This window comes from Scardinius erythrophthalmus (genome assembly GCF_964197995.2).
Source record: "Scardinius erythrophthalmus genome assembly, chromosome: 6".
In the NCBI taxonomy this organism is placed as follows: domain Eukaryota; kingdom Metazoa; phylum Chordata; class Actinopteri; order Cypriniformes; family Leuciscidae; genus Scardinius; species Scardinius erythrophthalmus.
This window is the reverse complement of record NC_138226.1, coordinates 4,686,062-4,707,316: the sequence shown is the minus strand read 5'-3', so window position 1 is coordinate 4,707,316 and position 21,255 is coordinate 4,686,062. Positions and strand designations below refer to the sequence as shown.

Sequence of the window (21,255 nt, the reverse complement as noted above, 5' to 3'; positions counted from 1 at the left end):
TTGTCAAGAGAAACTCTTATTCATAGCTTGACAAACCCTTGCCTTAAAAAGTCTTCATGAGTTCAGATGGATGGATGGATGGATGGATGGATGGATGGATGGATGGATGGATGGATGGATAGATAGATAGAAATAATAACAGCATCAAACATATTACATTTCTCCATCTTTAATAGGAACTATTAATAACTTTTCTGTAATTCATAAACACTCTCTTACAATTTTTTTCTTTACAAAATATATTCTAAACAAAGAACATTGATCTACATCAATTCAAGGAAACATGGTTTATAAGCCATATTTAGCACATTTTTTTCTGACTGATGTAAACATTTGATGTAATTTTTAAAAGTATCAATAGATTTCTCATCTGTTGTTTTTGCGGTTGACTCGATGATCTGCAGGCAGACGCTTGTGTTAGTGCGCCCCCTGCTGACAGTCTGTGGCACTGCAAAAGAGTCTCGCGTTCAGAACTCTTAGCAAATATTCACAAAATATACAAAGGAACCCTATAATAAGACACAAAATATTTAAATTTGGTTAAAAAACAAAGTATTTAATGGCTAAAAACAAAAACATCCCACCGAAATTCCATTTAAAATGTTTGACCGAGAATCTCTGATCACTGTCATTCCTGTTATGCAGCACATTTTCTCCATCATATATGTCTCTTATTATACTGGATAAAATATTAAACTACATCAAATAATTGTACTTCTCATTTTTGCCATGTTTTGCCACTTCTACAATAAAAAACTAAAATAATTCAAGTTATTTTGCTCTAACTGAAAGGTTTCAAACAAAACAAAAATTATTTTGTTTCATTGGGTGATTAATGGAGTTTTCCACCTTAATATTACTAAATGTCAATCCCTCACTACTTTAGCTTTTAACCTCCATCCTTGTTTATAATCACAATAATCAAATAAAATGAATACACATTAAGTGTCTGACTTTGACCTGAACATATTCCTGAAAGTCTGCTAAACCCTTTTATAGAAATACTCCCTAAAATTACAACACAAGAATATTCAGTTTTCAAAAGGTGCTGCAGAACAGGAATGACCCCAGGAACTATGGAGAAAATACTTTCAAGAAGTCTTTGGTGCTGTGAAATCTGCTTGCATAATATTATTTGAAGAATGTTTTAAGGCCTCAGCTCTTGTTAGACGTCCATAATCTGCATTTCACATTCAAAAAAATGCAGCTGATATCGAGCATCAGTGGTTGAGCTTTTCCGGCAAAACATTTTTTTTTAGAAAAGCAACTGCGCAAGGAAACATGTCCTGTAGTGTTTCAGACACAATGAAATGAAATACGACAGATAATAAAACTTTGCTGTACATTTTTGCGTGCCCACCCAGAAGGTGTCTTGGCCCCTATAGACTGGAATGTCTGTGAATGCTATGTTTTTGGTCCAATAGATATTCCAACATTCCAGCAGCAATATTTTCTGCATACAAAAATAAATTAATTATCTGTGTCAGATAGAAGACTGTCCGGTAGTGCGTGTGTGTGCGTGCGTGCGTGCGTGTGTGTGTGTGTGTGCGTGTGTGTCAGTGGTTACGCCATTCAAGTGAAGACCCAGAGCTGGTGTCTGTCGGCTGGGTTGCAGGGCACTAGAGAGGGGTTCTCGTGACGAATGCCCAGGCACTGTTTCGAGCCCTTGTTATAGAACAGCTGATCCTGCAAAGGGAATAAAATAACACAGCAGGATCTATCAGCACTACTGTCCTGCCAAATCACATGACCAAACATTAGCAGGCTTAAATTAGCATTAGACAGGAAGCCATGCACTTAAACTAAGCTCTTGGCCTTAGTTGTCTATATTCTTGAATATATGCTTTGGGTTTAGTCTGCTCAAAAAGTTTGATTGTGCACAGGTGAGATGCCTATGTTGGCAGTATTTTAAGGCATTATAGGTGTGCTTCAGTTCAGACCCAAGGGTTGTTCCAAAAGGCCAGATTTGGGCAGAATTGACCCTTCGCAAAGACCCGCCCCCTTTAGTTACTGTTGCTATGTCCGACAAGCCACGCCGAGAGGACACTGACAACGCGCTGACAGACAGGACAGACCAGGTTACTTTTGATATGAAACAAAGTCTCAACTTTCAAATTTGGTCATTTTTTAATGAAATGTAAACAATAAATACCGTTTTGTGGCTCTTTATTGTGTCTGACAGATCTCTCAGTTAAAGCTGCTCGTGAACCGATCGTCTCTTCCTTCTAGTTCATTTATAGCATCAAATAAACATGAAAGAACATAAGAAGGAATTTTGTTTTAACTGCGGAAAGACATCGGTACACTCCGTTTTTCAAGTTCAAATCCTCCAACGTTAATCTACTAACTCTCTTGACTGCTTTGTCGGACAAAAATGGCGGATTCGCCGGATGGCGGATTATGATTGGTCAGATCGCCTGTCAGTCAAACTCCCTGCGAAGGGTCAATTGCATGTATGTAAAGCAATCACATAATGCAGTGTGACAATCCAGATAGATAGATAGATAGATAGATACGAGGGGATGGATGGATGGATGGATGGATGGATGGATGGATGGATGGATGGATGGATGGATGGATGGATGGATGGATGGATGGATGGATGGATGGATGGATGGATGGATGCATGAATGCATGGATAGATGGATGGATGGATACTAGGGGATAGATGGATGGATGGATGGATACGAGGGGATGGATGGATGGATATGAAGGGATAGATAGATAGATAGATAGATAGATAGATAGATAGATAGATAGATAGATAGATAGATAGATAGATAGATAGATAGATAGATAGATAGATAGATAGATAGATAGATAGATAGATAGATAGATAGATAGATAGATACGAGGGGATAGATAGATAGATAGATAGATAGATAGATAGATAGATAGATAGATAGATAGATAGATAGATAGATAGATAGATAGATAGATAGATAGATAGATAGATAGATAGATAGATAGATTGCAACAAAGCCACACATATTGCAAATCAATGTTTCAGTTTTGATGAATTGAGCATTAACGAGCACATCAGGAGATGACAGGACTCTAAAGACAATGTTGAGAAGCGTGAGTTGAGGAACAGCAGAGCTTCAGCAGTTGTGGATCAACGAGTAGAACGAGTGTTGCTTTACCTCTCTGAGCTCCCATCTCTGCTGAGGTCCAGTGATGGTGTCGTGACCTTTATACTGGCACTCCTCTAGTTTGACGACTCCATCCGTCCCGTGCAAACAGAGCTCCTTCTGAATGTTGTGCCTGATCTCATGATGGGTCGAGTATTCAAAATACTGTACGATCAGAGGAGAGAAATGACCTTCACCATCGAGAAAACATTTCATTAAAGAGATAAAGATGTTTGCCTGGAAACTCCTGAGAGTTTCGGGAACACATATCAAGAGAACTAATTAAAATGATATTTGCGATGGACCGAGAACAAATATCACTCGTGTTTGTGTTCAGAAACAAGTTTTGATGACCGATCGGCAAATGACATTTGAGATCTCTGGCACAGGAAAAGATTTTGAGTGAATAACAACATAAATGTTGGTCTGTTCATCGCAAAACGCCATCGCATGACTTCAGAACTTGGAATACAGTACATGAATTATACACTATTTGTATGGTATTTTTACAGTTACTTTAAATAAAAATAAATAATATAAAATGCATCAAAAGCACCTTTACCTGATTTCAAATATAATACAGTGCTTGAATTGTATGAACTATGAACTTCATAGCTTTTTTTTTTACTGCTCCATGGAAAATAAAAATAAATTAGTTATATTAATAAAAAAATAAAAGAAAACACCTCAAAAGCACCTTCACCTCGTCAAAAATATTATACAATAAATATTTAATTGTATTGATTACTTTTATTGTTTTTTTACTGTTCCTTCAAGGAAAATAAAATAAACTAAATAAAAATACCTCAAAGGTAAATTTACCTAATTTAAAATATTATATAATAAAAATATGATTGAATTGTATGGAATACTTTTATAGATGGTTGTACTGTTCCTTCAAATAACAAAACAAAACAAAACAAAACAAAACAAAACAAAACAAAACAAAATAAAATAAAATAAAATAAAATAAAATAAAATAAAATAAAATAAAATAAAATAAAATAGAACTGAACAGAACAGAACAAAACAAAACAAAACAAAACAAAACAAAACAAAACAAAACAAAATAAAATAAAATAAAATAAAATAAAATAAAATAAAATAAAATAAAACAAAACAAAACAAAATATAAAATAAAATAAAATAAAATAAAATAATAAAAAATACCTCAAAAGCACCTTAACATAACTTTCAATATTATATAATAAAATATAGTGATTAAACTGTATGGACTATTTTAGATTTTATTTGATTTTTTACTCCTCATTTAAGTAAATACCTCAAAAGAGCACCTTCATCTGATTTAAACTATTATAATTTAGTATATAATAAAGAAAATAACTTTCCCCTGATTAAAAATAATTGCTATTATTTTGTACCAAATTTCTAATAACCATTTAAAAACAAATTGGTTTAGCCTATGTGTGGTTTTCTCTATTCACTTGAATTATTTACAGGACAAACTGTTCCTGCTCCAATTACCTGGTTTCCTCCCATCCCGTGGCAGGGGTACATAATGAGAGGTTTCCCTCCTTCATTACTCTCTCCCGCGTCCAAACAGGCCTCCTTCCCGACGTTCTTTATCTGGAGGGAGAAGGAGGGAATGGAACGGATTGTGGTGTCGTAACATGAAAGCTGTTAAAACAAGGTTTTACAGAACGGCTTTCTTCGAGATCCGCTGCATGGTGGGAAACCGCAGACACAACACCAGAGAGGGAGATGAATAAAGAGAGCGAAAGAGCCACTGTACACACACACACACACTCACCGCGCCAAACTGCAGCGGATTGAGATCGGGCATGAAGACTTCCGGATAGACGTTCTTCAAATACCAGGAAAAGCTCTTACACTGGAGCTTTTCCCGGAGATCTACACGCTTGGAGACGTCTCCAAAAGAGCGCTGTAAAGAGAGAGAGAGAGAGAGAGATGGTAGCTTCATTACAGAAACTGTCTTAGAGTCTCATATTAAAGCTGTCTGAGGCTCCACTTTAAAGCTGTCTGTCTACGGTTATGATCCAGCATCAGGTCTTGGCTACACGTTGGGAATGTTGAGGGATTTCTGTGGTTTAGTTTGCAGAAGACCAGCACAACGAAAGCCTGGCAAAAGGCCTTTAGTCTCATAACTCTTAACTCCACGATCCCAGCAAACAAATGCAGGAAATCCATTCGTATAACACAACTGTGGCAGTTTAATTATTTAGGTAAATCAAATAAAGGTATTTATAAAATATTAAAATATAATAAATTATGAAATAAACAAATTAATTAATTCAATTTCATTCTAATTAAATAAAATATTTTATTTGTAATAATATTTTTTTTAAATAAAAATAATGCAAATTATTGAAACATATTTGTCATCTTAAAAATAATTAATAAAAAGTTGTATTTATTATTTACATTTTTAATTGTATTTATAGTTTTATTATTATTATTATTTATTTTGATCATTAGCCTTTTTCCTTTATTTAAAAGGATACATAAATTCAATAATTAAATGTACATAAATTATTATAATACATTTAAAAAAAAATTAAACTATCAAATATTTATATGAATAAAATCATTTATTTTATCAGCTAAAAAAAGACTTAAAAAAACGTTTTCAAAAAGACTTTATATCAGTGGTTCCCAACAGGGGGGTCGCGGCCCACAAGGGGGTCTCGGCGAGCTCTCTGGGGGGTCGCGTCATATTTTGAAAAGTTTTGAGTAATGAGCATTCAAGTCGTCCGTAACTTCTTCTATGTTAAAAATTTACAAAATGTATATAATGAGCGAGTTCATTATGAATCCATCTTCCAAACCGTGTTTTTGTCTTATTCTGAATCACTATGGTACACCTATAATAAGTGTTTATATTGGGACTATTTAACACTGGTTCGGATCGCCGCCGCTGAAGAGTAGTGGTACTTGACCTGCGTGACTCGTCATAGCCAAACACAGAGAAGTAATTCCGGTTCCAAAAGACGCATTATTCTGTTAACAAACGCATGTTTATTAACGATCGCTATAGCGCAAAAAAAAAGGAATGCATGCTTTAAGGAGAACGATCATATTACATTAGCTAATTTGATCCATTCCCTGGCCTGGCTGACCAAAAATGGGATTTTAACCATGACAGCCTTAAAAAACAAATACAAATGGGCCAGACTGACCCTTGAGGATGATAAAGATGTCTTACCCTGTAAAGATCTCTTCACCATTGACCAAATTACTCACGACCAGCAGATCCTCACACTTATTGATAAAGCCTCACAAATAACATGCAAGTATTGGGGTCCCAGACAGCAGTAATTTTGTAATAGCCTATATAGGCTATTCAATCTTTTTTTTTTTTACCTACACACCAGTGTGAATACTGATATTTTTTTATTGCGATTCAAATAGGGCCAATTTATAGGCTACTCTTAGGCTTACGTTTTTAAATTACAAATGGCCCACTGATGTTTTTGTTATTGTATTTTCAATATTAGGCTATAGGCTATTATTTGTGCATAAACATATCTGGTTATAATAAACATAGCCTACCGTTTGCTTGAAAACAACATATTTTGTCATCCTTGCTGCTAGCCAACAAGAGCGATAATATCATTAAATGTGAAGGGGGGGGGGGGGGGCCCTAAAATATTTTCTTGGGAAAAAGGGGGTCTCAGACAATAAAAGGTTGGGAACCACTGCTTTATATACATATTATTGGCTGTTTACTAGTACTTAGAAAGCACATAGTAATGCCTTATTCTACATGAACATATTCTACATCCCTTAATCCTACCCAATGCCTAAACTACCTTACTAACTATTAATAAGCAGTAATGTATTATTAATATACATATATTAGCCTTTATTTTATAGGTCAGTTGGGAAAAACTGAGGGGGAATCGGACTGGTGGAGCCCTTTAAATGTTGGGAGCAACACACTAGCCTTGGTGCCATTCAGTTGCTCACTACAACTAAACCTTTACAGTCTCTTATTGGAACTGTATCTTTTTGAATCTTATAGTATCTTATTGTAATATAATCTTAATTGTATCTTAAAGTATCTTATTGTTGAACTGAGGGACTGGGAATGTTGGGAGCTGTACCTCTTTGGCGATTTGAGCGGCCTGCTGGTTCCTCCGGTAGAAGATCTCTTTAAAGTCATCCATCCAGACCTCAGCCAGACGCACCTGGTTGCGAGCGATCACCTGCGTGCCTTTGGGGAAGGTGTGCGGACTCTTAGTGCGAAACACGTGACCAACGACTGAACAGGGGATGATCTCCAGCTGCCCGCCGCACTGCCACACCTGAGGGACGACAGCAGGAGGTCAACACTAAAGAAAACAGCCTCAACTAATGAGAGGAAAAGGAAGAGCTTTATTTATTAGGAAACTTCATGGACAGATTTTTAAATAAAGACAGTGTCATTTAACTAGTTTCCCAGTCCTTGCTTTTGTATAGTCACTGATTGTAAAGCAGAAATACCATTAGAGTTGGAAATTGATTAATTTCTATGAACTGATTCAAAATTCTGATTTAATTATTCATTTGCATCACCACTTAAATGTTCACAAAAGTCCCTACAAAAGTAAGTTCATGTAAATTTAAAGGGATATTTCTCGGCTGGAAAGATGAATGTGTATTTAAATTGGGTCATTTATGTAGTGGAAATGTGAAATTATTTTAGAAGTTGGTGCCTTCTAGACTGAGAAAATGTATTTTTGGCTCATGTGGATGAAAGACAACAACTCCCAGAATGCACTTGCTTCGCTGCCCTACGAGGACACTCCCAAGCCACGCCTACTGGTTACAGAGGGCAGTATCGGGAGAAATGATACAGCTAGGCGACTCGAAACTGAAAAGACGGCGTTTTATCGTGAGATCCCCCAATGGGCGGGTTGAACACATGCGGAACGAGCTCCTCCTACTGGCTGGCGTCTCTCGTCTCTGGACAAAAAGCCTCTGATGATGCTAAATGACGATTTTTGCGTCATCTGAGTTTTTTTTCCAGACACACAATACAGAAATCTCTCGTCTCAGGGGGACATGAGGGAGGGAAGCACGGTCATTCCAAAATACTACCGGGTTTACTGATACAAAGCTTAATGCTATATCGTGACATACACATTTAAGTTACATACACACATCTTTTACTTAATTTAACAGTTAATGTGATAATTTCTCAAATAACTAAAGAACATTTAGATACCAAGCAATAAGACAAAACTTAATATAATTTGCTTGCCGTGAATTTCTAAAAGTGTTTGATCCATTACATTGCAAATGCAGAAATCAGTCTTGCTTCATTCAAGGTTGCCAATCAATATACACTACCATTCAAAAGTTTAGGGTATTTTGCTCTCCAAGGCTGCATTTAGTTTGATAAAAAAAAAAAAAAAAAAACAGCAAAAACTGTAATATTATGAAAATTTCTTATTTATTATTGATGTTGAAAACAGTTGTGCTGCTTAATACTTTTGTGGAAACCATGATGCATTTTTTCAGGATTCTTTGATGAATAGAAAGTTCAAAAGAGCAGAGTTTATTTGAAACAGAAATCTTTTGTAACATTGTAAATGTCTTTACTGTCACTTTTGAACAATTAAATGTGTCCTTCTGACTAAAACTATTAATTTCTTAACTTTTGAACGGTTGTGTGTATGTGCAAAGAACGACCTAAAGATGTTAATAAACAAGGACTGTGTAACATGAATTTTGACTCACCCTGAAGGACATTTCAATATTTTCTCCTCCCCAAATCTCCATCTCTTCATCATAGCTTCCTACATGGTAGAAGTAATCTCTGGAAATGGAGAACAATCCCCCTGCGAACGTTGGCGTCCTGCGAGGACAAATGCAATTACAGTGTAAATGTTTCTCTGCTTTGAATGTTTTTTTTTTGTGTGTGTGTGTGTGTGTGTGTGTGTATGGATAACAAAAGCATTTAATGGAAAACAAACAATTCACTTCTGAGTATTATCAAATCTATTTAATCTCTCAGTAAAAGCATTTAAGGAATAGTCATGTTGTTCCAAACCTTATGGATTTTGAAAGTCATGGCATGAGTAAATATTTTTCATTTTGGCTGAACAATTCCTTTATTGTAGGGGTGTAATGGTTCAAATTACTCACGGTTTGGTTTGTATGACGGTTTTAGGGTCACGGTTTCGGTACGGTTCAGTATGCGCTATGTTCAGGGAAAAAAGGACTACCGTCAATTAAAAATAAAGAAAATAAGAACAAATGATCAAACTACAAGCAACAGCACAAATAAATACAATAGAGCAAACGATACAAATAAAATAAACAGTGCTTTTCAGGTTTTCAACAGTAGTTTTCAGGAACAGAAACTGAATAAAGTAATCAAATGTAAAACAACTGTATATAATCTCCACTGCAGAAATTAAATAAAGATTCATCATTATTAAGGTTACAAACGCAGTGGGTGATTTCATTGTCTTTTGTTGTTTGATTAACATTAAAAACACAAACAGCAGGAATATTAGGCTGCTGTCACTTTAAGAAAATGCATGGAATAATGCAAGACACATGCACTCTTTCTCTACGGTTTACGTTTACCTACTATGTTTGCTAGGATACTAGCCAAGATAGGCATGTTGAAGAGAACTCAATATTTGCTTTCCATGTTTTCCATGTATGCGTATCCATCAACAGAAGCATTAGCCTAACTCATTACATACGCATTGTTATTTTCAACAAACCATATTATAGATGCGTATGCGTCGTCAGATTTGAGATGAACTGTGGTGCAAGTGTGTGCCGAACCGTGGGTGGAGAGCGGTACGGTTCGATTTTTTACCGAGAACCGTTACACCCCTACTTTATTGTAAAGCTTAACGTTTCCTTACTTAATTGGGTATGTCTCATCTTTGCGCCTCTGTTTCTCATGATCTGGAAGGGTTTCCCAGCCGAAGGACAGGCCCCAGTCGAAATTCCCCCGGTTATGGTGCTGTCCGTACGGTGAGGGTTTCATGAACTCAAATGTGTTCAGGTCAATGGTGGTGATGTCAGGACTCACTACGGCAGTGGAATTCTCCGCTATCCTGGCCAGCAGCGGCTCAAGCCATCCGTGGAAACATTCACCTAAACAAATGAAGCATTACATGGTAACTTGCATATTACGTACTCCTGTAATATATCATGCTGCACCGCGTTATCGATCAGGCAGAACAATCCTTCCATCCACCATAGATAATTTTTCAAATTGCTTATCTGATCTGTCTCAGCTGCTCAGTGAACCTAAACAAACAGATGAACTAGAGGAATTAACTAGCACTATGAGCACCATTCTCTCTGGAAAATTGGATATTGTTGCACCCATTAGATTAAAAAAGGTCAGAGAGAAAATTAAAGCACCATGGTACAACAATACTACGCATGTTCTAAAGAGAGAAACCCGTAATTTAGAGCGTAAATGGAAACAAACTAATTTAGAGGTCTTTAGAATCGCATGGAAAGACAGTATGTCATGTTATAAAAAGGCCCTAAAAGAGGCCAGGGCTGAGCACCTCCGCAAACTAATAGAAAACAACCAAAACAATCCTAGGTCTTTATTTAACACCGTGGCTAGACTAACAAATAAACAGATGTCACCTGAACAAAATATTCCGTTACAGTTTAGTAGTAATGATTTCATGAACTTCTTCACTGAGAAAATAGAAAACATCAGAACCACAATTGTAAACGTTCAATCCTCAATCGCGCCTTATAATTCAGCCTTAATTATCACCCCGCAAGAACAATTACAGTGCTTTACAACTATAGAACAAAAAGAGTTAAATAAACTTATCACCTCATCTAAAACAACAACATGATAATTAGATCCTATACCCACTAAACTACTGAAAGAAGTGTTACCTATAGTCTCCTCAATATTATTAACTCATCTTTATATTTAGGTCATGTTCCAAGAACATTTAAACTGGCAGTTATAAAACCCCTCATTAAGAAACCACAATTAGACCCACATAATCTAGCAAATTATAGACCCATTTCAAATCCTCCCTTTATGTCTAAAATACTAGAAAAAGTTGTATCCGCCCAACTGGGCTCTCGCTTCCTAACTACCATAGTACGATGCATCGTTGAATAAATCAACTAGCTAGTCACGACTTTTTCCCAAAACCGTATTGTCGCAAATTGGTCATTCAACCAAGTTGGTAATGATGTCACGCAGGTGTTGGAGTAATAACTTTCTTTAATGAATCTGTTTGAGTTCGAAGTAATGCTAGATGTTTTGCTATAAATTACAGACATGGCATCTGAGGACTATTTCTCATCTTTCTCAGTTATTTTGCTTTATTTCCAGATTCAATCATCGGCCTGTTCTTACGTGGTAGAGCACGTTCGCACATGCGCACTCTTCAAACACAGTGCTTCAAATCTCTTGACAAACTAAGAGGTAAATGACATTTGTATGTATTCTAAATTAAAGACACAGGTTGTACTGATTGTCATCTTGCTCAGGATAAGGATTTATTAAGTCCACATGTCATGCAAACTAGAAACTATGCTTCTAACCACAGCTCGAGAGCTGTCACTCCAACCACACAATTTTGCGATGCTGTCTGCGAATGTTCGTTGGAACGATGGTTTCGGGAACCACTGACTCGTTGAACTATGCTGATAACGGCCGAAGTTGCGAACATAGTTGGCCAACGATGCTTTTGGGAAACGCACCCCAGAGCGTTACTGACAGACCGGGAAGAGAGGTGCTGCAACAATGTCAAATATGGGGGAAATAATGTGTTTTTTGAAAATTCAAGCATGAAAACCTATTCTAGTAGAGCCCAAAAAGAAAGATCAAGACATTGTGCATAATATGGCCTCTTTAAGTTTGCAAACTTGCATAGAGTACTTTCCAATCCTTAGGCTAAACCATCCCCTCTTACTCTCATTTACTTGAACGTATTTACTTACAACACTCAGATGAATAAACACAGCCGTTATGAATAAATAAGACTGTGTTCTAAATCAATTTGAGCAAATTGTTGCATTCTGCCTGATCGTATCCCAGTCAGCCACACCAGCGGAGGACACAAACACGGTCTAAATAACATCATGAATGTTTAACAAGCCTAAACTCAGACGGAATTAAAAAAGCATCAGATTCTTTCCAGCGCAGCGCAGCTCTAACTGACCACAGGCTTGTTAAAAAGAGTATGTTTTTATTAAGACACAAAGCCTATTAATGTGAATCCAGCAACTTGAGTGGGAGTGATTTGCTCTTTAAAATGGCAAGTCGCTCATATAACTCAGTGATTTCACATGCCAGAGTTTGGCTACTCACAGTGGGCATCCAGGAAGGTGAGCGTGTCCCCTGTGGCCACGGAGGCCCCGAGGAGCCGGGCAGTGATCAGACCTTTTCGCTCACGCTGGCGGACCACGCGAACGATGTGCAGCTGTTTCAGATACTCATCCAGGTCGTCCTTTAGTCGCTCTGTGAGAAACAGAAAAGTCAAAACAATGTGTTTTTGTGCATTTAATTTGCAATCAATAATTGTTAAACATTCTTTACTCAAAATTCTAATGCATGCATGCTTTCACAGAGAAGGGAATAACAGAATGCATTGCAACAAGCTCAGTACAAAATGCATACAGATGGAAGATGAAATGAGAGAAATGTCTGTTATAAAAATGTAATATTTTGTGGCTGCTAAGATCTAAGATTTTTTTTAAAGAAAAGAATACTGTTATTCAGCAAGGACGTATTAAATTGATCAAAATTGACAGTAAAGACATTTATGTTACAAAAGATTTTTATTTCAAATAGATGCTGTTCTTTTAAACGTTATATTCTTCAAAGAATCCTAAAAAAAAAGTGTCAGTTTCCACAAAAATACGAAACAGCTGTTTTCAACAATAAATATAAGAATTTTTTCTTGAGCAGCTGCATAGTGATGCTGAAAATTCAGCTTTGCATCGCAGGAATAAATTACTTTTTAAAATAAATTCATATTAAAAACAGTTATTTTGAATTGCAATAATATTACTGCTTTTTCATGTATTTTTGATCAAATAAATTAAGCCTTGGTGAGCATAAAAGACTTTAAAAAATCTTACCAAATCCAAACTTCTAAACGGTAGTATATATTTAATATGTGTGTGTAAGTCAAGTATTTCGATGCTTATTAAAATATCAAGCATATGTAGAGCATAAAAGCATGTCTCTTCAGTTCATGCGGATGCTCCCTTAGAAGGCAGCTGCCTATGTAGTCAGTATGAGGTAGAGTCAAAGCTGTTCACTAGTTTTTGAAAACGATTTCAGAGTCGTTTTATTTATATCATGTCAGTCGGTGCTCTTTTAACTTCTAAATGTTACTGCATATGGTTAACCGTCTAACATTTTGTCTTCAAACTGATTCAGTATTCTGTCAGGATATGTCTTAGATTCAGTATGCTGGGATAAAAGATTTAATAATACATCTAAAAGAGCAGGACAAAGCACAAGCAGTACCTTTAATCTAGTAGATATGGGTGTGTACGTATTCATTAAGCATAAATATCTCCTTTCATGAGTCGGCAGTTCCCAGCAGCCCTCAGGGCAAAGCCGCCGACCAGCACTTTGGCATAATATTATATATTATACAGAACTGAGGAGTAACTGGCTAAAAATAGTGATGAATACAGTAACGTCAAACAGAAGTGTATCATTTCTGCACAAACTAACAGCACTAAATCAGACCAAATGGCATGCCACCTTTTTTGCATTTCTTTTTGGTGATACTAATGGCACAGAAAACCTCCCTAAACCATTGCACTAGACCAGGCTTAGTCTTTTTCAACACCTTAGTCTTTTCATTCTCAGCAGGGAGGGTTGCTTGACCATTTAACTACTTTAAATTATGAGTTGCTTGGGACGCTGCAGTTTAAGAGTAGCTTTCCCAACACAGACATTATGATTTATGATGTCACATAATATGTATTATCCTCTTCAGAATCATTTAAGAGTAAAGGTGTAAAGCACAAGCCTGCTGAAAGCAGCTGAAATGATTCACAGCAGCGCTGCGGGACGTCCTATAGGTTTTGGCTGCCTCTGAGGGCAGGGGTCAACACACAGAAGACTGGTCTTTCTCAGCGGAAGCTGGAACTGCTTGAGAAGGAGAGACGGAGGGTGTAATTAAAAGAAGAGGGAGCGTAAAGGAATAGTTGAAAGCCAATTCCCTGGCTTTCATTCCTCACACTGGCGGGCTGCCAAGAGAGAAAGTTCATTCCCTGCGTGACTCAACCAGGGCAACGGATAGATGCTTTACTAGTGCAGTGGTTCTCAACCAAAAAATGCATATCAGGTTTGTTTTGATCTGAAAATCAATGCTAAATTCAAATAACCAAACGCAACTAACTCTATACAGACTATTATTCGATTGTCTGGGGTCAGTGAGATTTTTTTTTAAGAAAGCAGCACTTTTATTTGGCAAGGATGCTCTAAATTGATCAAAAAAGTATCAGTTAAGACATTTAGAATGTTACAAAAGAATTCTATTTTGGAAAAATGCTGTTCTTTCTAACGTCTTGAAAGAATCCTGAAAAAAGTATCATTGTTTCCATAAAAATGTGATATTTTCAACATATAATAATAAACCTGATAATAATCAGAAATGTTGTGCTTGAGCAGCAAATCAGCATATTAGAATGATTTCTGAAGGATCATGTGACACTGAAGACTAATTACTGTATTTTTGATCAGATAAATTCAGCCAAGGTGAGCACAAGAGACCTCTTGAAAATTGTTTTTTTTCGACCCCAAACTTTTGAACAGCAGTGTAATTCTGCATATTTAGGAAAGCAATTGCTTTATTTGTCTTTTGTTGTTGCTGTAAAAAAAATTGTGCCCAAACAAACACTACGGTATGTTGGTGCAAATTCTTCTGCAAAAAGTTAGTCAGATGTCATTAACAGGTCCATCATCCTCAAAAACCATGATCAAAACTACACAATGTGTAAGAAACCAGACTACATTGAAGGGTTAGTTCACCCAAAAATGAAAATGCTGTCATTAATTACTCACCCTCATATTGTTCCAAACTCGTAAGACTTTCGTTTATCTTCAGAACACAAATGTAGATCTTTTTAATGAAATCTGAGAGCTTTCTGTCCCTCCATTAACAGCTACGCAACTACCACTTTGACGCTTCAAAAAGTTCATAAAGAGATCGTAAAACTAATCCATTTGAATCGAGTGGTTTAGTCCAGTGGTTTAGGTTTTTGAAGAGACTCTATCGCTTTATATGATGAACAGATTTAATTCAGTCTTTTATTCACATTTAACATTGATCAGCGAACATAAACAAGCTCAACCAAATCTGCTTGACGCACAAGAACAAACCTCATTGGTTCAAAGATGATGCGTAACACGAGAATGAACCTCATTTGTTCTCACACGTCAAGTGAACATGCTTGAGCTTCCGTTTACCACAACTGATGTGTGTGTTGATGAATGTTTATATGTGAATAAAATCCTAAATTCAATCTGTTCATCATATAAAGCGATCGAGTCACTTCAGAAAATTTGGACTAAACCACTTCCATCTAAACCATCGAATACATATGCGATTATTTTTATGATCTCTTTATGAACTTTTTGAGGCGTCAAAGTGGTAGTTGCGTAGCTGTCAATGGAGGGACATATCCCTCAGATTTCATTAAAAATATCTTCATTTCTGTTACGAAGATGAACAAAAGTCTTACGACCTTGGAACGACGTCGGGGTGAGTAATTACTGGCAGAATTATCATTTTTGAATGAACTATGCCTTTAAACACAAGTCACAGCGAGGATAAACATTGTGTGTTTGTTTTAGTCGCTGAGAACATGAATCCATTGAAACTCAAGAAACTTAACTTAATTATAACAATTATTTTGCATACTGCCAAAATTAATTCTGCAAAAAAATGCAAGGTTTGATTTTAAAGGCATTTCTATTTTTACCAAGCGATTTTGTTGCTGTGTTGAGTTGAGCCACTTGAGGTCTAATGTCAAATATGGCTCCTGAAGTAAAACCAGTTTGGAAAACCAGTCGCTCTAATGCTCATTTTCCTGGTCCGCCTGTCACAGATCTGGTTTTTAAGAGTCCGCTGATACCCCCCCATACCTCACTGACTGAGCAAAACTCCTCTGAGAACATTCCCAAACAGCTCTGCTTCCCGTAGTAACAAGCGGCCAGGTGTCAGCAGGCCTACAAGAATTCTGTAAAACGGGTTGCTTGAGTGAAACCGGACGCCCATTAAAGCACATGATGGTCTCGAGGGACCGCAGGCTTGAGGTGAGTTACCGTCAGCGCTGGCGTCATCCACGAGGATGATCTCTTTGAGGAGCAGAGCAGGAGAGGTGTGCAGGACGCTGTAGACGGTCCGCAGTAACGTACTCCACGCTTCATTGTGGAACACGATGATCACGCTTGTGGTCGGCAGGGGCGGACAGCGCCGGAACGTCTGTTCGATGCATCTGAGAGAGGAAAATATGAAGGAAAGAGGGGATTTTACTCAATAGAAGTCAATAAATAGTTTGGCCATTCATTTTCCTAAAGACTAAAACCATTTCTAGAACAATTTCATTACTTGAAATAAAATAAACATGAACTTAAATAAAATAAAATATTGTTTAAAAAAAAACAAGGCATACTAAAATAACTAAAACTGAAATAAAAATGAACAATATTTACTGTCAATATATTTAAAAAATCGAACTAATAAAAATGACAAAAACACACTACAAAATTACTAAAACTAATTTAAAAAAATATATTAACTTAACTATAATTGTATTTCAAATATACTAAAATAACATCTACGATTGTAGCAAAACCAGCATTAGAAAAGAAAAGGAAAGTTTGATTCATTTCTGTGAGTCAGATTAAACTGCCAATTTCAATTAATCAGTTCAACACTGACTCAACATTTCATTTCCATTATCTCTCAGGATTTGTTTTGGCATAGAATTATTGTACATGTGTTAAAACATTTTATTATAGATATTTGTGTAGCACTTTATTTTACAGTCCTGTTCCCCATGTACATGCTATGTGCTTATTTTAGTTACAATAACTGGGTAATAACTAATCCTGAACCAACACCTAAACCTAACCTTAACCCATGTAGTTACCTTATATTAACCAGTACTTTAAGTGCACTGTAAGTACACGTACTGTAAAATAAAGTGCAACTGATATTTCTCTACTATGTATTTTTATATTGGTGCATATTTGAATTATTTTTAACTTGATTTTTATTTTACTGCCAGCCCTAGTCTGGATGTTTTTTCAGTTGACTAATTGTGTGTTGTGTGATACTTTGTAAAACAATGAGCGATAGGAATTTGTGTACATCAGGGCAAGAACAAACGTGTTTAATTAGAGAAAAGTTCATCTTTGTCTCAGTCTGTAATTAGTCGCAATATCTGCATAGACGTGTTTAAATAACTTGTCTGAGGAGAAAAGCTAGTCTGTAGTTCCACAGAGCCACTGATTATCCAACAGATAAATCAATTCTGCTCTAGATTATATGCAAACAAACATTCTTGTGTAAAGTATTTTGAAAAATGTCAAGTAAAGAAACACTATGCCATTAAAGATTCTGCACTATTTGTAGGTGACTAATCAAGTAAATGATTGACACTGATCATGTGACGCGTACAAATATATTATATATATATATATATACTGCAAATGTATAAAAAAAGAAAACTCCCACATAAAAATGGCTAGATATTAAAAAATGTTTTAAATTAGTATAATGCTAAATAGAAGTCTTAGACTTATGCACTGTACTGTATATGCAATTGAATTATACCATTTTGAATTTACAAGGTTTTCTTCTTAAGTTATTTTTTTGTTGGTTTTGGGTTCGGCACTCCATAACCCACATCAGAAGCTGATTCAGCAAAAAAAAAAAAAAAAAAAAATTCACACTTTTGCATTTCAGTTTTGCACAAGGACCCTCTAAAATGTTTATACACTAGAGTTTCAACATGCCTATTTTCTGAAATATTATTCCTTTCAGCGGAACATTTACAATAGTAAGGATTCCCACACAGATTATTGTTTTAAAAATAATTTCTCTAGATACTGCATTCACAGGGCTGCTTTTATGAAACATGAAAGTTCTGTGTAAATCAGAATTCCATTCTTACATAAATACTTTAATTGAGCTGAAAGTGAGAATTTATGCAAAAATGGTTCAATCACATCTGTTTTTCTCATGTTTCACGAATGAGCAATATCCAGCAGGTTAAACCATTAAAGTGGGCATGCTGAAGCTGCTCCCTATTGTGACGAGTGAAACGGCTTCGGAACTAGACAAAATATAGGGCGGGACTTGATTTTGTCATCCGTAATTGATTGGATGGTTGTGGTTTGCTATTGGTGGATCTGATGTGATTGACAGGTTGGTTGTCCTGCCCTCACCCCAGTAAACACTCATCAGAGAAGAGAAGAGATGTCGCTGCAAGGGGGGGGGGGGGGGACAAGGGCACATTAATTAATATATATATGCACACAAAATCATTTATAATAAATACTGCAATGTTCCATTAAAACAAAAAGTTGTCAATTTCGATTTAATGGTGACTAAAAATGTGTATTCACTTAATAATTGTCAGTGACCATGGCTTTTTAAAACTCCCTGATATTTCTGTACCCTGAATATTTAAATATGAAAGAGACAGATAATACATCAAGACAATACAAATATACGTCCTGTCCAGCAGTCTGACTAACCTCTCACTCAATCAAATGCTGCCAGAACTGTAAGACAAACATAAAGCAAACCGGGGGCACGTACTCTGGAGGTCTGGTATCAGGGCCGAGGTCTCTGCTCAGAGAGATCCGATCACTGGCGTACAAGTTAAAGCAGTGCTTCTCCTCTCCTCTCTCCTTCTCTTTTTGCTCCGACGAGCCCAGATTGTCAGTGTGAAAAGCCTTCCCAGAAGCCCCTGGGGCACTGGGGTTTTGCTGTGGCCTTTCCAGGACCGGTCGTAGTTCAGCGGTCGTGTAGTATCCGGATAGACAGGCCGGACTGCCCTCGCGCTCCTGCTGCCTCACGGGAGCTTTGATCTGCATCTTTGGCATAGCGTCCCGGAAGTTATTCACCGCCCCAATCACCATCCCGAGAACGCCATCCCGTTTCTCCACTATCCCTTTGAGCCAGGGTTCGTTCTGGGGGTTCTGGCTGACCACCTCTCGCTGCATCAGAAACAGGAAAGTCACGAACACTAAAGCCACGATGGCGAGCTTCCATGGGTGCAGCCGTCTGCGCATGAGCCTGCGGAAGAGTGGCATTCTTCTGAGGAGTTCAGAGAGTGGGAAACAAAGCAGCTTCACCTGACACGCTCTCTGTGCCAAACATCACCGCCTGTCCAACCTGGGAACGGGAGAGAAAGGTGAGCACTAAAAGATGACACTGCAGAGCCCTGCCAACAAGTGAAACACTTCTGACAACTGGCTTGAGAACGGAAAACTCTGGAACTCCGCTTCTGAACATCCAACATAAATGTTTTCTTTGATATTTAAGCCTCTTTTAGGTGGCTGGGAAATCATTCTTCACATGAGAGGTAATTTTGTGAATTTAATTACTTTAACAACACTGCCTTGGGGTAAAACCTTTCCAAATGATAATTGGGACTTTTAACCAATGGAAAAGTATTAATCATATTACAAACATCAGACAGACATAAAAAAAATCATTTTGATTTATCATAATAGTTTTTTCTTTCAACCCTTGAATGCATGTTAAGGCTTCCAACCTTATAATGTGTAAGTCAACGTAATGTGAATCAAAAGTTAGATGCATATTCTTTACTAAAACACTTTTTTGTCAATGAAAATACATTTTAATGACATGTGAGATGGGGGAGTGTTGTCACAGAAATTTGGAGAAAAGCAAATAACACTTTATTTAATGTCATTGTTACATATGTTACATGGAGTTACTATAGCCATAACTATAAATGATGCAAAATTACATGTAACTAACCCTATATAAGTTAGTAGTTACTTTATTACTCAGTACTTTAATGTATAATTACAGTGTAACAAAGACACCTTAAAATTAAGTGTAACCACACTTTGCTATTTACGTTCTTTCTATTAAAAACAATTAGTTCACATGGTGAGGTATTCCTGGATGACAGAAAAAAATCCATTTAATGCGACACATGTTGCTTTATGTACGTCATTTTGAGTAATTTTAGTGTTAATCACTATTATAGCACAATAACACCATCTGTCCAAACTGTGAATCAGTGTCCAGTAAAGAAACAGAAAGACATAGCCTACCGACTGCGCTTAAAATTCATGTCAGTTCATATCCAAAAGAGTTTAGAACTTCAACAACGACTGTCCCAAAGCAGAACTGCTGACCACGGCGATGTCAAAGTGGCGCAATCTCAACAGGACTTCCGCGTCGTGGATCCAGGTGCGCGTATTTCAGGTAAACGGGGCGGGGCTTGCGTGACGCGTGCGTAAACGCCACATCATTCATTCTCTTGTAGGGTGAGTTCAGCAACGTCAACATTTAAAAAAAAAATGTTACTCTTCCACTGAGAAAGTTGATCAATTTATTAGAGGAACATAAAAAAAAAAAAAAAACGCATGGCACTTGACAGAATTTCTTTATTTTGAGCACCCTCCATACTTTTTTGGCTTTGTGAAAAGAATAATTTATAAAAAGAAAATTCTACTTTTTGTTCTTTTTTAAACTGGATTGTCACGGACATGCCCTCCGCTGGGATGTTGTTAGGAGACACAGATCAGGAACGCGTAAAATCAAGAAGAAAGGAACAGCATGCGAGATGCTATTCTTTTTTTTTCTCTTTTTCAGTAATTTTCTGAGCGCAATCGGTGTTGCCTTTGGGGGGTGTTTAAGCATTAATTAGTAAAGACAGACCTATAATAATAGGCTACACACCCCACATCACAGCTATAATATTTATGTTACACAAACCTAACTCATCCACAACCGATAACTGGCTTCAACTGTTTCCATGTCTCGTGTTGCGGTTCATGCAAAAAACTTAGGCGAAAACGTCGCGCGACATCAGTGATGGATGTCACGACAGTGATAAACTCACTTAGACAAATTACCTCAATAAATTACCCCTATTACATATATGGTAGATGTAGAAAACACTT

General features: G+C 36.8%; 1 protein-coding gene across 1 annotated transcript; it reads right to left on the bottom strand.

The window, feature by feature from the left end:
• Positions 1-310: 310 nt before the first annotated feature.
• galnt3 (UDP-N-acetyl-alpha-D-galactosamine:polypeptide N-acetylgalactosaminyltransferase 3 (GalNAc-T3)) lies at positions 311-20,530 on the bottom strand. Its single transcript, XM_081367549.1, has 11 exons — positions 20,401-20,530; positions 18,908-19,486; positions 16,402-16,574; positions 12,421-12,570; positions 9,980-10,214; positions 8,835-8,952; positions 7,217-7,417; positions 4,903-5,034; positions 4,617-4,718; positions 3,144-3,296; positions 311-1,686 (listed from the first exon to the last, which is right to left on the bottom strand). Exons 2-11 carry the CDS (start codon positions 19,402-19,404, stop codon positions 1,573-1,575), a joined length of 1,875 nt encoding a protein of 624 aa, XP_081223675.1. The 5' UTR covers positions 19,405-19,486; positions 20,401-20,530; the 3' UTR covers positions 311-1,572.
• Positions 20,531-21,255: the final 725 nt, after the last annotated feature.

Excerpts from the sequence above, each read along its gene's own strand:
- galnt3 (XM_081367549.1), bottom strand. The coding sequence starts at position 19,404 with ATGCCACTCTTCCGCAGGCTCATGCGCAGACGGCTGCACCCATGGAAG. Across the intron at positions 16,575-18,907 it reads CCTGATACCAGACCTCCAGA|ATGCATCGAACAGACGTTCC; the intron begins GTACGTGCCCCC and ends TTCCTCTCTCAG. Across the intron at positions 5,035-7,216 it reads CCGCTCAAATCGCCAAAGAG|CGCTCTTTTGGAGACGTCTC; the intron begins GTACAGCTCCCA and ends CTCTCTTTACAG.